The 15,164-nt window shown below is 53.1% G+C and overlaps 5 protein-coding genes across 5 annotated transcripts; 3 read left to right on the top strand and 2 right to left on the bottom strand.

Moving 5' to 3' along the window:
* Positions 1–2,830: 2,830 nt before the first annotated feature.
* Positions 2,831–4,712, bottom strand: BDZ83DRAFT_761376 (Alpha/Beta hydrolase protein; the record flags this gene model as incomplete). The annotated part of the gene is made up of 1 exon (XM_060515183.1): positions 2,831–4,712. Exon 1 carries the CDS (start codon positions 4,610–4,612, stop codon positions 2,831–2,833), a length of 1,782 nt encoding a protein of 593 aa, XP_060360613.1. The 5' UTR covers positions 4,613–4,712.
* A 600-nt stretch (positions 4,713–5,312) lies between these two features.
* On the top strand, positions 5,313–6,844 carry BDZ83DRAFT_722779 (uncharacterized protein; the record flags this gene model as incomplete). The annotated part of the gene is made up of 3 exons (XM_060512506.1): positions 5,313–5,575; positions 5,640–6,485; positions 6,715–6,844. 3 exons carry the CDS (start codon positions 5,313–5,315, stop codon positions 6,842–6,844), a joined length of 1,239 nt encoding a protein of 412 aa, XP_060360612.1.
* Positions 6,845–7,088: 244 nt separating this feature from the next.
* BDZ83DRAFT_761367 (major facilitator superfamily transporter) lies at positions 7,089–9,003 on the bottom strand (the record flags this gene model as incomplete). Its single annotated transcript, XM_060515182.1, has 4 exons — positions 7,089–7,570; positions 7,634–8,065; positions 8,206–8,768; positions 8,850–9,003. The coding sequence occupies 4 exons, from the start codon at positions 9,001–9,003 to the stop codon at positions 7,142–7,144; spliced, it is 1,578 nt and encodes a 525-aa protein (XP_060360611.1). The 3' UTR covers positions 7,089–7,141.
* Positions 9,004–9,962: 959 nt separating this feature from the next.
* Positions 9,963–12,521, top strand: BDZ83DRAFT_587337 (fungal-specific transcription factor domain-containing protein; the record flags this gene model as incomplete). The annotated part of the gene is made up of 4 exons (XM_060506028.1): positions 9,963–11,500; positions 11,574–11,648; positions 11,708–12,011; positions 12,048–12,521. 4 exons carry the CDS (start codon positions 9,963–9,965, stop codon positions 12,519–12,521), a joined length of 2,391 nt encoding a protein of 796 aa, XP_060360610.1.
* Positions 12,522–13,845: 1,324 nt separating this feature from the next.
* On the top strand, positions 13,846–14,907 carry BDZ83DRAFT_587367 (Peroxidase, family 2-domain-containing protein; the record flags this gene model as incomplete). The annotated part of the gene is made up of 4 exons (XM_060506030.1): positions 13,846–14,035; positions 14,095–14,276; positions 14,358–14,691; positions 14,750–14,907. The coding sequence occupies 4 exons, from the start codon at positions 13,846–13,848 to the stop codon at positions 14,905–14,907; spliced, it is 864 nt and encodes a 287-aa protein (XP_060360609.1).
* Between the last annotated feature and the right edge of the window lie 257 nt (positions 14,908–15,164).

The following is a 15,164-nucleotide window of genomic DNA, read 5'->3' as shown; positions in this document are numbered from 1 at the left end:
CAAAGTGTGTTAGCTAAGAAAGTGAAAAAGCACGAGTATGCAGTACTCCGAAGAGAGTTTGCCATTGATCGACATCTCCAGCAGACTCAGTGACATGAGTGAATTTGACTTCCAGGTTCTGGAAAGCTGTTTGGGCAGCAATGAAGTCACGAGACGAATGTGTCGTGTTGGTGATGTTGTTGGCGCTGCTATCATCTCATCCTCATCCAATGTTTATCCGACCACCCAAGTCTTGCTCAGCTGGCGCAGCTGTCAGATCCTGTCCCTCAGGTTGGTAATCGCTATGACCTCTGCTCATACATTGTCAATCTTGCATTCCTTTGCGCTGGGGATGCGGGTGCGCAATGTGGAAATGCCGACGAACATGAGAGAGCTCGGGCATTTTCTCATCGATTCTTCGTTTTTTCTCCTTTTTTTTTTTTTTTCAATTGCGCCGGCGCTAATAGCCGCTACAAATGACCCGAGCTTCCCTTGCATAAGTCAGCCCTTGTGAGCTGTGTGCGTGATTATGTAAGAAGCCCTGGTCACTTGGGTTTATGCACGCATTATGCAGGGGTGCGTGCCTTTGGGTGGGTCCCCTGCACGCCGTCCAATTGCTCCGAGCTGCCATCCCTGCTGCTGCTTCTCCCTCCTCTGCATCTTCCTCCTTCACGCCCAATAAGAGGCGATCCCAACGTGATGGAAGCCAGGTCTTCCCCAGTTCCCCGCTGCAGGCTGACTCTGCCGTTCAAGTGCATCTCCAAGGGGCACGCCATGATCCATCACACCCGCTTGCAAAAGGGGTTACCAAGAGGAGTTGATTTGAGAAAGTCCAAGGAAGGCAACATGTCGTCGTGTCTCTCTCCAACAGCAAGCCTTGCTCGCAAGAATGAGGGCTGGTGTTAAAGACAACAGCTGACAGTCCCTAGCAGATACCGAGGCAATGTCGTACGAAATACGGATATCCGGCCGCCGACTGCTACGCCCGTACCGTGTCTCATCTCTCACCGAGAGGAAGAAGAAGAACCGATGGCGATTCAAGGGTCTTGGTCGCAATCGCTTCCCTTACTATCACCGTCAAAGCGCAACAAGTCCTGCGGCTGCTCATCGGTAGACACAACGCCAGGTCACATTGGTACCTGATATTGACAGCTCTCTCATCTCGTACAAGGCTGATTGGGTAGCGCCACGACGCCCAGCCGTATACCACTCCACCTGCGCCCATTCCGATGCGACTGTTTCCTTCGTCCAAAGCCGTCGGCTTTTGACTCTGCGCCGTCTGCTTCTGCCGCATCCAAGTCTGCAGTACCTAGCTCCCCTACCGAAGTTTTCGCAGACTATCGTATGACTATACATCATGCCAGGTTCATCAAACGATCCCCGACCATCCCGACGAACGTCCCCCAACCCATATGGCTCTATTCAGGGTTCCTCCGTACCTTGTGACGACCGTCCACTATTGTTCATGAATTGAAACTCCGCGTTACAGATTTCACCCCCTACGAGCCAACCCAACTCCAACATCATCTCGCCACCAGCGTAGCCCAATCTGCGACCTCTACAGATATCCCCGCTAAATTACGCATCCTGCGGCCTGCCCCGGCTGGTTCCACGCATCTAACAAACGCCTCCGGCCACCGTCCTCGAAGCCCACGGCCCCCGCCCACACCAACGCACCCAAAACACCAAAATAGCGTTCCCGGAATCTGGTTAACGTTCCGCTGGCCCCACCAGCCTCTGCTAAAAGGCTGTGCGCGCGCCTGGCCCGGTTGCCTTCTCTTACCCTTGGTCTGTCGTCTTCATCATCCTCCATCGGAACCGTTCTGTCCAGTGTCCACATCATGCAAGCCCGATCGATGGGAGGGAGCCAGCAGATTGAGTTCTCCCTTCCATGTCCCTCCATGACTCGAAGATCCTCATGTGACACGCAACACAGGAAACGAACCGGTGCAGCCGTTGCTCGAACTCAAATTGCGAACCGGCGTCTGGAGTGCGGCCCGCGATGTGACAGTGGACACGCCCGCCGCGCCCCGTTGCGCATGCCCGACGCCGAGCCGGCGTGTACGCTTGCGCAGCGGCCGATGATACCTCAGGCGGTGAACTCGGCGGTTCACAAGTCCACAGATCAATTGACAATCGCTTGAGACTGAGAATGCTCTCTGTCCCGTTTCCCTATTGCCGGTGTCACTCGGTTAAATTGGTTGTGTCATCATGTCTTCAATCACAGTCACACCTCACAACGTCAAGTCTCCATGGGGAGAAGTTTCCCTGAATTCGGGCAAGGAAGCACTCAATGTGAAGCACTGCAACCAACGGAGGATTCAATATCCCTGTTGCTACCAACCCCGGACTGCTCGATAATTGCAAGGGTACACGGCGAACACGAACGCGACGCCAAACGCCCCTCCAATTTTGCAGCTTAATGTGTGTGCTCCAGAGGTACTACTGTTGACTCAGACATCCGATATCAACGTTGCAGAAAGAGGAGATCTTGCTACCTGTTGTATATGGCCGTGTGACTATCTCGACAGAGGCCGAGTCCGGTGTGACCCACTCGTTCGCACCTTCAAGCATGCGAGCACTTAATCACCTGCCAAGGATACCGTCATTCTCAGCGAAAAGATGATCCGAATGCGTTGAATTGGCTTTGCAAGCTGCTTAGGCTGTGGATGTCAGACTTGACTCTTCCGTGCATGTAGGAAGATTCATTACCTACACAGTCTGAATTCTCATGAGAACCTGGTCACGAAGGCGAGTTACTAGACAGAACGCACGGCGTTCGGGCGGGTACCAGATACTGGAGATGAAGGCCAATTGAGGTATACATCTCAGCGAATCACTTTAATATTATCTATACAAAGGGAAGAACAATATGGCTTGCCTGGTCTCCTCCCAAGTGTAGGCTATGCCGACCCTTATTCAGAGTATGATTCTTCCCGAAATTACTCACGGCAAAGCTCTGTCCGCTAACGACAACCCGCAGACTCTCGCCGGCCTCGTATTCAACCCCGAGCGCCCAAATTCCAATGTCCAGCCTGACCACCTCGCCAGGCGTGATCTTCTCCTCCTTCTCGTGCGGGTGGAACGGCCAGTGTGGGTGCATGCTCCTGGTCTCATCGATGGCTCGATGAGAAGCTCGGAGGATGCCCACGGGGCCCTTGTACAGCACGACTTCCGTCTCTTGCTCCGGCTTGAATTCCTGGAACGAGTTCACGGGTATGCCCTTCCATGGAATGTTGAGGTTCTTCATCTGCTTCCCATCCTTGTCGAGCTTCTGGATCATAACGTACACGTCCATGTCGTCGTGATCTGGGCAAGACATGTACATCACGGCTTTGGGTAGGCCCATGATGTTGGTAGTTTCAGTAAAAGTATGAGTAAAGCTGACGTTCCCGCCAGACTCGGAGTCGTAGCTGACCGTCGTCTTCGTCTCTGGTGCAGTAGTGGAGATGAGCGTCTCTTCCGTGCCAAGAAAGAACTCCTTGTACTGCGTTCGCGCCGGCGGGAAATCCTCCTCCACGATATTCTCAATCGCCTGGGGAGTTTTCTCGCCAAACCGCAGCAGAGACATCCTCACCTTGGGCGTCTTTTCCCATCCGTTGTCGACGCCCTTGAGGTACCGGTCAAAGAACGCAAACAACTCATTCTTGGCCTCAGAGTTTCCCCAAAGGTCAAACCACTCCTGCCACGGATGCCATCTCAACCACTTTTCCTTCGACTGCACCTCCAACCAGGCTCGGATGGCACCCATACCGTGCATCGTGTTCGTCCACGTGCCCGTGATATACGTTGGCACGTTAATCCGCTTCATATCTGGCCTCTTGTCGTTCCACCAGGCATTAGCAAGCGGGTGCCGCGCGTACATCTCGCGAAAGCTTTCGATCCCCCCGCGGCCTTTCAGCATGTGCTTAATGATGAGCTCGTCAAACAAGTCGCCAGCGTACACGCCTCCCCGCGCGAACTGCTCGCGGTACAAGTCTCCGCACCCTTCCCACGGCGCAATGGCCTTCAAGGCCGGCGGTCGCAGCGCCGCGATGAACCACTGCGCGATGGCGAGGTGCGAGTTTCCTGCGAGTCCGACGCTGCCGCTGCACCAGGACATCGCCGCCACGGCCCCGATGGCATCATACCCGTCCTCGGCTTCTTGGCCGCCCATGATGACCATTGGCGTGTTCTCGTCGCCGCTGTCAAAGGCACCGCGCGTGTCGATGTTGACGATGGCGTAGCCGCGCGGAACCCAGTCCGCCGGGTCAGGCGCCTCGAACTTTTCCAGGCCGGAGAGCGTGCCAGACGGGATGCCGAGGTTCCATGGCGTCATGTAGCCCAGCGACGTGAGACCGTTGAACTTCTTGCCAAAGGGTGACCAGCATATTAGCGCAGGTACTTTCTCTGTGGTGTTTGGCGGGCGGAGGACGTCTGCGTATAGTGTCGTTCCGTCTCTGACTTTGATGGCGACGTCGTGCTCCAATAAGATGGCGGAGGGCAACGGGCGCGCGTCTGGATGGGGGTGTTTCCAGCCCGCGGGTAGGGTCTCTGTGTGTGGGTTGAGGCCATCGTAGCCATCGCGACCGGCTGTTGGCGCATTCAGCGGCTCGATTGGGACCTCAAGGCCGGAGAACCTGGAAGACGGCATTGTGACAAGGGCTTCTTTCTCTTTGCTAATTCGTGTCTAAGTCGGAAAGCGGTTTACTACCTTGCATCCAAAGAGACCGATAACCTCCAGTTGCGCAAGTCCCGGTCTACTTGTACAAAGGCCATCTTCAAAGACTTCATGACTTCGGTTTGTACAAGCTTCGATTGCGTCTAACCCCTCCTCTCCCGGCCCTCCGCGGTAATGAAAGGAGGAAGTTGCTGTTCCGGCGGCCCATGGGGGTGGGGTGGAAGTGTCGTCCAAGTCGGGAAGAAAAGAGGCCCGCCAACTCCCGAACCGAGCGACCTACATTGTACCAGGCTACCAGCCGATTCCGAACCGAAGCATTCCCCCTCGACTGTACTGTGCTAGTGTAGAGAACATCCCCCACCACTCTTCCGCCCCGTACCGATGGGATTCAGCTAGACTATTCCGAGAGACTAGGAGTAGCTTTCGGCAGGATAGCGGAACATGCTGTAGAGTTGTTGCATCTGCCCGAGCCCAAGGTCCTAGTCTATGAACTTGCGGCTCGGTGGGCAGGAAGTGTCTTGTTCGGTTGAATATTTGGGATCATCAAACATTCATATTGCCTATAAACACAATGATTCATTCCGTTCAATAGACACGAGTAATATCTAGAAACAAATCAGTTCTACTGAGGCATTAAATTTCACACCATACTTACTCAACATATCCTTTAGCCATGGTCATCGCAACCGACTTCGCAAAGCCTTTGGCGACCATCCCAGTCCCAGAGGGAAAGAAGGTTGTCAAAAATGCATCAGCCACGGCTCCCTTGAAGCCTCAGCCGGCAGGCCCTAACAGACTCTTCTCCCAAGAAGGTGCCGTCTTTGGAGACTTCCGCGATGATCTGCTCCGCGATGGCTTTGTCGTAGTCAAGGGCGCCATTCCCCGCGAAAGAGCAGACGCCTACGGCGAGGAAATGTTGTCCTACCTCGAGAACTTGTAAGTGCCTTATCTCTTACCACAACACTCTCTCGCCTAATCGCCCTCTAACATTTACAAACAGCGCCGGCGGTCTCGGCTTCAACCGCAACGACCCCTCCACCGTCAAAGAATCCAACCTCCCCATCATCACCGAAAAGGGAATGTGCCTAGGCTACGGCGTAGCCCACGAGTCCTTCACCTGGGCCGTCCGCCAAGAACCAGGCCTCGTCGACGCCTTTGAAAAAGTCTACGACACACCCGACCTCATCGTCTCCTTCGACGCCGTCAACATGGCCTTCCCCAACCGGCCCGACGTCAAACCTAACAACCCCTGGCCGCACCAGGACCAGGACCCGGAGAAGCCCGGGTTCCGCTGCCTCCAGGGCCTCGTGAACCTCCTCCCCAACGGGGACCGCGACGGCGGGCTGATCGTCTGCAAGGGCGCGCACCTGCTCTCGGAGGAGTTCCACGAGGCGTTCCACGGGGAGGAGGATAAGATTTGGGCGTGGACGAAGGAGTGGTATGGGTTCACTGACAAGGGGATGCAGTGGTTGAAGGACCGCGGGTGCGAATGGATCAAGGTCAACGCGGAGCCTGGGGATTTGCTGTTGTGGGATAGCCGGACGCCGCATTATAACCTCAGTCCCGAGGGGACGTCGCCGCGGTTCTGCGTGTATACTTGTTACATGCCGGTTGCTGAGGCTACGCAGGAGGACTTGTTGCGGAAGAAGGGTGCGTTTGAAGAGTTGAAGAGCACGACGCACTGGCCTAATGCGATGCACGTTGGCGGCATTCCCGTGTTGAGGGATGGGGAGCCGTGTCCGTATAATACAGGCAAGCCGAGGAGTGTGCCGAAGCTTTCGGAGAGAGGGTTCAAGCTGACTGGTATTCCGTATATCCAGGGAGTTCCTATTGATGCTTTGGGGGAGTAAGTCTGAGCTTTATGAGAATTAGGCAGATTTCTGTAGAGGATTATGTTTAGGCTGAGCCATCAAATTGTCCGCCTTCAAAGTTTCAAGTAAAGTATCAACCGTTTAGTCTCAATTTATTCATACCTACTGTTTGGCTTTTATTTTACAGTGACTATTTGAATTCAAGATACGTGTGATTTCGCCGCGAATTGATTACGAAACCTTTGATACTAATCCACCAAACAGTACAAACCAAGAGATCTGGAACAAGAGATCGTTTGATGGAGACATAGGCTTTCCCGTGCTTGAGAACTGCCTGTGGCAACATCGCAAAAAGGCACCTATGAGGTTTTGCGAGAAGATCACACCTCCATAGCTCTCCAATCTTCATCAACGCCGATCCTACTGAGGAGGTTTGGATTATAAACAGAAGAAACTACAACACGAATTTCATGAGAGCTGGTTCAGAATAACATACGATACGTGCTACATCCCATAGGAGGTTCGTTGATCAGCATACGATGAAGGGCGTACTCCAAGCTATCAGTTCAAATTCAAGTAGTATGCTTGAAACCACTGGTAACGCGATTCAGAGCTTACCTGTCTGTTTAAACTACGAAACACTCACTATACATCTCGGAAATCTCCAATCAGATTTACTGACTTCTCTCGTTCAATTACTCGAAGCAATCTCTGGCCAGGTTTTCTTCGTAGCCCACATCCTAGTACGCGACCCAAAGAGATATACCGGAACAGTAATAACTCCTAAAACACCAGCAATAATAGCGAAGATGTTCATGGCGCCCTGATATCCAATTAGATTGATCAGCGGAACCGTGGAGTAGCTGAGGCCAAACGAGATGAAGCCGCGTCCTGCACACAGGACCAAGAGAAGCGGCCCGGCCTTGCTTGGAAAGCTATCAATGGCGTAGGTGATGCCGACGAGGTTCGCTCCTAGGAAAGCAAAGTATCCGAGGTTGTAAGGGGCCACAATGGTCATCCAGTGCCAGCGGTCCGGATGTGCGCCTGCCTGTCCGAAGAAGACGCAGGATATGATGGCTGATAGAATGGGCACGCTCAGGATGATGAGTCTGTACTCAGGCTGCGAAGACGAGTTAGCATCGGCTCGACATATACATTGGGAAAACTTCAAGAGGTCACTCACCTGGAAAATTCCGCCCTGCCAAGTACTCATGGCCCGCACCAGCAGATCAGATCCGTAGCCTAGAAGAGGTACCAGGATAACACAGTCGAGGACTTGAACCAGCTGGACATATCCCAGCCAGTCGTATTTGAATGTGTACGGAGGCGCCATCAGGATGATCGCAAAGGTTGAGGCTTGGTAGACGTAGATACCCAAGAAGGCACCGTTGAGTAACAACATCCAGACGATGTTTGGTAGCCAGAGGGATTGCATCGTCTCCTTGTAAAAGATGACTGTCTGCTTCCACTCGGGCTTAAAGTGGAAGATTCTTAGATTATGGCGCCAGGTTCGGGGCCCAAAGACTTCAGGTTGCAGCACGTGGTTTTGTCGTGTTAGGACTTGGATGATCATCTCGTTGTCGCCGTTTTTGTTGACGTTGCCTTCGTCGTCTATCTTGAGATGGACAGCGCCCCCTACAGCGAAATCGTGTTAGTATGTGTGTCCACTATGAGCACGCACCAGCTGACTGGGGTCCCCAAGATACGGGCGGAACTTACTGTCTGCGTCTACTGGCCGATCATATTGGTTTCTACCGCAAAGAAGAAAGCTAAGACCAGGATGGCGGCGTTGATGAAGGTGATGATCAGGTACCACCACTTAAGTCCCACTGAAGGGACGATGTAAGCCGTCGCAACGAACATCGCTGCCGTCCCTACAGTTTGAACACCGATGAACCAAGACAGCTTGGCGCTCCTCTCGTGGAGAAAATGAATTTCTTCAATTATGAAGGGGGCAAGTGCTTCACTCTGGCCAGCAGCAATGCTGTAAAAGTTGCGACCTGCGATATGGCTGCTCAAGGACGTCGAGAAGGCGCACCATAAACCGGACAAGACCAGCAGAACCAGTGACATGAGAAACACGGGTCGTCTTCCAATGGTCACGCAGAGCGGCATGGAGAAGAGGTTTCCAACCCCCATAAACAGCGTCGGGTATGTGAGAAGGTCTGTGGCTCGCGTGGCATCTTCGAGGGGATACTCCTTCAGCACGGAGGGGAACACTGCGCCGAGTCCGGATGTGACGAGGACAGCGATGGCGGAGTATGAGCCGACAATCAAGATAATAAGGTACTTGTGCCATGTCGGAAGGTTGAGAGGGTCTATCTCCCACAGTCAGCATTAGACATGTCTACCTTCGCAGCGTTGGTCCTTGAGCAAGATATGAGGCTTGGTAGCCTTACCTTTGGGGTTAGGACTAGGAGTGGGAATCAAGACAACTGAACCGCCTTGAAGTAGCTGCACGGTTCCGTATGCCTGGTCCTCCTGCGCAGTGACCTTTGTGGCCGATCCCTCGATGGTATCGACATGAGGTTCATCATCTTTGGTGCCAGGCATGATCGGCAAGGCAGGCAGAAATACTTCCAGCAACTTATAAGGCGGTCGGCAATTTGGCGTGAGGCGGGCAGGAAAGTTGATGGGACGTTGAAAACTGTCGCAGCACAGACCAAAGCAGCAAACTCAAAGTCGTGATGCCGGCGATGGCCGGTTGGAGAGGTTCCATGCTTCCAACTATATACGAACTGATGTCTGAGCGATTGCTTTCGCTTCAAGATCTTTTGGTGTTGACTGTCTATATTCCTACTAGCCATTTCAATTGAGTCTATTGAGTCTCATCAAGTTACAGGAGTGTAGTATGTCTTGTGGTCCAATCAAAGCTAGACCATTATCAGAGAATAGCTTCATTGGGCTGTCGGCTCGGCTCAGGCCCATTAACTCCCGATGGCCACGGTAGAAGCGTGCCTAAGACCAATAGCATTACTACCGATCGCAGGGGCTAAGCCTACATGTACGGCTCCCCATGTTTGCTTGTATTGTGAACCCCATGGGGAAGATCGAATAGTCTAACCGCTTCCAGAGTCTCATTGGTCAAGTAGACATGTCGTTGTGAAGAATTATGGCAAACACCCTCTGAGAAGGCTGGAATTCCCCATCTTCTACCTCCCCCACAATTCCGAGCTGATCATCGCGTCAACCGGAACGAGGGGCCGGTCGGCCTGCGCAGTGTCCACCACCTAAACCACCCAAAGAACCTCCCGAAACGCTTCCGCGAGTCATTCAATCTCCTTGTTCTTTCTGGGCCGTGCCGTCTCTACACGTTTCGGAAACGCCAAAGTACTCCTCATAACGACGCGCTTCGGCATCTCAACCTACCCAGCCGAACCCTCATCTCCAGCTCCCGAACAACCCAGTCAGTCAGCAGCCAGTAAGCGTACCAGTCTAGCCAGGCCAGTGGAGAATACTCAGGTATCGGCTATGTGAGGAATTTCCACACACCTCACAGGCAACGCGCGGCAATGTCATCATATACGAACCCCGTACCCACTCCCGCGGCGGCTGCCGAGCCCTCGTCCGTTGTCGTCGAGTCTTCCGAGGGCACTTCGGGGGCGGCGGGCTCAGTAGCCAAGAGGCGACGTATCAACTTCGCCTGCAACTACTGCCGCAACCGGAAGACGCGCTGCGATGAGCAGAAGCCGTCGTGCCGGGCCTGCATCAACGCCGGCATCGAGTGCGTTACGACGGACCGCCGAAGGCCCGGCGTCGAGGTCCAGCGCCGGGAGACGAAGCGCCGGCTGTCTCGGGCGTCCAGCGCGTCCCTGACGCATTCGCTGACGGCTGTCGCGTCTCCACACTCACCTCGAGAGGAGGTTGAGAGCTCCGAGCTGCCGCCGCCGCCGGCACTGCCGGACAGCCGCACCAAGACTTCGCCGTCGATAGAGCTGCTCTACAGCCGTGACCGGACAACTTCGGTTGCGGCTCCTAAACTCGTCACGGTTCCCAAGGATGCTGCCGTCACCATCATTCCGGAAGATGAGGAGCCTCCCGTCTGCCAGGCTCCGCCCAAGTACCAAGGAAAGTTACCTGTAGTACGCCCCAGCCGCGGCAACAACTCGGTCGAGATCCTCGGCGACTGGTTGGACCTTGCTGCGCGTCGGCTAGGGATCCAACAGAGGCGCGGCATGCCAACACGCATAGACAGGCCGCCGGCTTACCGCATTCTGTCGTCTGAACCCTGCCCGTTTCCTCCCAAAGAAATTGCCCGCGAGCTTGCTGCCCGCTACCTCGAAGGTATCAATCTGGTCTATCCCCTCTTCACCCCAGACCGTCTCATGCGAGACATTGACACAGCCGTGGAACTCGGCCCAATAAACTTCGCAGAGGCACGGGGGCTAGCGGCCTTGGTCTCGGTCTACCTCGTCATGTCTATAGCGTTTGCTTCCGCGGCACTATCGGAACCGACACTGGATCCAGGGGACTATGTAATATACTGCAAAACTCTCATTGGCCACCTTGTCACCGTCAACGGCGTCGAGACTGTCAGATCCTTGGCGCTTCTTTCATTGTGTCTTCACTGCTATGATGAGTGCGCTGGGGCTTGGAACATTCTCACCACGGCGGTTTCTATTGCAACGTCGCTGGGCCTGCACAAACCTCGAACGTGCCGGGGCGGCAAAAATAACCGCCCTGACAAGAGGCCAGACTTTGCCAATGATGAAGAGCGCAAGGCATTTTGGCTCGGCATCTTTTCCTTTGAGAAGTTCTTGGCGTTCGAGTTGGGTCGCCTTTCTTCAATAGAGGATGAGGAATGCTATCCGCCTCATGTCGATATGCCCACGGGCAACGGCACTTCGTCGAAGGATAAGGCGTTTGCTGTGACCGTCGACCTTGCGAGGATACTCAGCGAAATTGGAAGAAAGGCTGTCATCGTCAGCCGGAAAGAAGACGGACTCCGAGACGGTGCACTACAAGCTATCATAGCTGAGAAGGTTGAGACCACAGGGGAGGCACAGCTGCTCTTGACCAGATGGGGTGAATCAGTGCCCGATGAGCTAAGGTACGTTTAACCGTGCCTCATGAATACCCATACGTGGGTAGGCGCAGGTGGAGCTGACGGTATTCGACTCCAGGCCGATATCAGACATCTTGATCGGCTCGAAACAGTGTCCCTTTGCATCGTTCATATCGATGCATTATAATAATGCGTAAGTGAGCTTCTCGTCCCATCGCATCAGATACATGTCACTAAAACGACGTATCACAGGCTCGTGATCCTCTCACGAAACAGTCTTCTAATCAGCGAAGAGGCAATTACTTCTGGCGCTGACTTGATCGCTAAAGGCAAACCGTGGGACTATATCATGCGAAACGGGCAAGGTCTCGCCGCCAACGCCGCACGGAAAGTGCTCAGGATAGTAGTCGAAGCGGTAGACTCCAAGTCGAATGCGATTCTACCGAATCTTCTTGCGCCACTCCACGCACTCACAACACTAGCCGTCTATGTCGTAACCCACCCGGACTCTCGCATCTCAACCATGGATCTACACGTAAGCAGCTGTTCCGCGAGAGTCTTGACCCTCTTGACGTCACTGACATGCCCATAGCTCATTCAAACGGCCTCAGACTCCATGAGAGAGATATACACAAGGCTTCGGGGCGACGGCTTACTGGACATGCTGCTACAAAAGATCGACTCATTCCTCCACAAAGGGCTACCGACGCCCGGATCGTCAGGGAACCGGACATCTACCCCTTTGCCATCCATAACTCCGAGATCCATGCCGGACGCCAGCCCTTGGCAGAACGCTGGGGAGACACCGACACCCAGATCGATAGATGCCCAGTGGTCTGGCAGTAACGACAGCCGCCGCAGGGAATCAGGTTGCAACGTGCCTGGTTCTACGATGCCTTTCTATAACCAAGGAAACGGGTTTCCCGGCGGAACGGAGTTTGGATTCGATTCGTTTGGCGAGATGCCCATGGTTGGCGACGAATGGTCGCCTAGTCTGTCTGATGGGATCGGATGGGACTGGGCGTGCTTCTCTCATCTTCTCACCGACCAGTACCAGCCACAGTGAAGCTTGTTCGTGGGATCTTCACCTAAAATCCTGTTTCAGCTTGCTACGACAGCACCGAATCTGCCTTGATCAGTGTCGAGACTCTATCCCTCTGCCGCGTCAAGGTGTCAAGGAGGTGCAAGGTTTGATGTCGCAACAGTATCTAAACACATTGCTGCTCGATAAGATATGACAGTATAGATAGAGTCTTTCTCTGGCTCTTTGCCGGGAGACACGAGTAAGGCGATCAGATGATAGATCCACCTTTGGTACGGGAGTCCGGAAGCGCTGGGAGCATCATTTCGCCAAGCACTTCGAGATCACCTCTGGTATCTTGAGCCTATTAAGTCCAAGAACGCTGCACGGAGCGGATCAGTGTAGGGTATGGCGGAGTCGATTGGTTAGAGGATGTTGTTGGGTATCATAACGTCTGGTGGAAACTAAAGGACCGGTAACAAGTTGCAGGATGAGCTCATTGCGACTACGACCCGGTTATAATGAGACCAATTAAGGCGGAGGCTTTAGAGGTTATTTCTTAGTAACCCTCGTCGGAGCCATGTGAATAGCTTCAACGAATCAAGCCATCAGTGTTCTTGCGAATCATGAGTCGTCGATTGCTAACGGACCATGTTTTTGAAAGTACCTAGTCGGCCCGCAGTTTCAACTTTACGCTTGAATAGATGCTTCGCGTTCCGGCCGCATTGAATGGTTACTTCCATCACCTTAAGCTAGATCATCATCACAATCTGTATCCACAGGGCATTGCCACATTGCACTCCTAAACCAACACACTGGCGCTGAGTCTCACTAGCGCCAAGCAAAGAACGGGATAGAATACGTGCTGAGCCACGGGTAACGTACGTAGGATTGGGTGCATAATACTTGGCAGATTACAACTCCTTAAATCACATTGGCTGCTACTATGTTAACAGCCCTACGGGAACGAGAACGATGATTTGGCACAGCGACCTGGAACAATCATAGCTGAGGAGAGCCTCATCTTCGTTCTCGTTTTCGTTGTCGAGTGGGTCCATGTCTGTGGCTCAGCAGTACTGCGCTGATCGTGCAGTTCCACTTTGTGAAACATCTAGAGCATTTGGAACAGGGTGCAGCCGACCCAGGTGAGAATTAGCCAGTAACTTATTCGTAATTTGAGATTATAGGGAGAATTGAAAAATTGAATCTCTATGTGTTATTCGTGAGGATGATATAAAGTCACGGCTGCCTCTAGCCAGTTTGAAAGAATTTAAATCTTGAATTACCGTTTGATCACAGTCCAAATTGAACCACAGACAACTCAGTCCCTCCTTTGCCCAGAAGAATCCTCTCTCAAACCAACTTAGACATGCATCTCTCTTTGCCAACCATCATCGGGGCTGCATCCGTCATTCAGGCTTTTCCTCACTTCGCCTACCCTAACACTCGCTTTGCTCTGCCGCCCAACAAGGGACTGAAGGGCTTGAAACATGGAAACGGATCTTGGGGTACTTTGAAGCCGAATCATTTCACTTGGAGTCCACCGGGTCCTAATGATCGTAAGCATCGTAATATGTCCCCGCGACTTTGGGAACGCAGCTAACCAGATGGGATGTAGAACGAGCCCCGTGCCCGGTCATGAACACCCTTTCCAACCATGGCTTTGTTCCCCACGATGGCCGAAATATCACCAAGGATCTCCTTATCAAGGCTCTCAACGATGCGCTGAACGTGCCCGAAGCTCAGGCCCTCGACATCTTCGAAACTGCCCTCGTCACTAATCCTACTCCTAATGCAACTGTGAGTCCTGACTGCTTCGCTTATCATCAAAGCTTCATGTTCTTGGCCAAAAGTGCTTTGGGCTAATCTTGTCATGGATAGTTCTTCGACTTGCAAATGCTGCATGCCCACAACGTCATCGAGCACGATGGTAGTCTTTCTCGCAAAGATGCCATCTTCGACTCCACCAACCCATTCGACGTGGGAACTTTCGACAACTTTGTGAGCTACTTTGGAGACGAGGAGGCGATTAATATCACGATGATCGCGAACGCCCGAGCTCGACACGCTTTTGATATGAGTCTCATGAATCCGACTTTCTCGATCACCGATGCCCAGATCCCAGTCATTGTTGGCGAGAACGCATTTTTGCTGGCAATCTTTGGCGACCCAGATGTCGCTATTGCCAACCGGACGTTCCTGGAGTACTTCTTCCGTAAGTTTACTGCAGGCAACGCGTCGTCATAAGAGCGAGGAAAGTTGACAAAATACAGGCAATGAGAGATTTCCCGTCGAGCTTGGCTGGTCCCCAAACGAAACACCTATCGACGAGCAACTCGGTCCCATCGTGCAGAGCATCATCGCCCAAAGCCCGGCGGACGTGCCGCTGACTTTTACGCCACAGAACGCAAGCCTGGCAAAGGCCAAGTAGAACATCCAGGATGAGAGAACCTAGGTAGGACATGTACATTTGTTTTACCGTCGTTTGAAACCAAACACGGATCTAAGTGGGATAAAGAGTCTCGGATGGTCAATGGAAGCTTTGGAGTGTCTATTAGAGTGTTTATTGGAATGTCTACGATTACTTGTGCATCCCGTCAGGTACAAGCGGATCATAAACTAAAGGCTGTTCGCTGGTTCCGCTCTCATCAATCATGCGGAGGCAAATTTCTCTTGGTAGTATCATCA

This window comes from Colletotrichum acutatum (assembly GCF_030867785.1).
Source record: "Colletotrichum acutatum strain CBS 112980 chromosome Unknown BDZ83scaffold_114, whole genome shotgun sequence".
NCBI lineage: Eukaryota > Fungi > Ascomycota > Sordariomycetes > Glomerellales > Glomerellaceae > Colletotrichum > Colletotrichum acutatum.
Note: the sequence above shows the minus strand (reverse complement) of the source record. Positions and strands in the feature narration are given on the sequence as shown.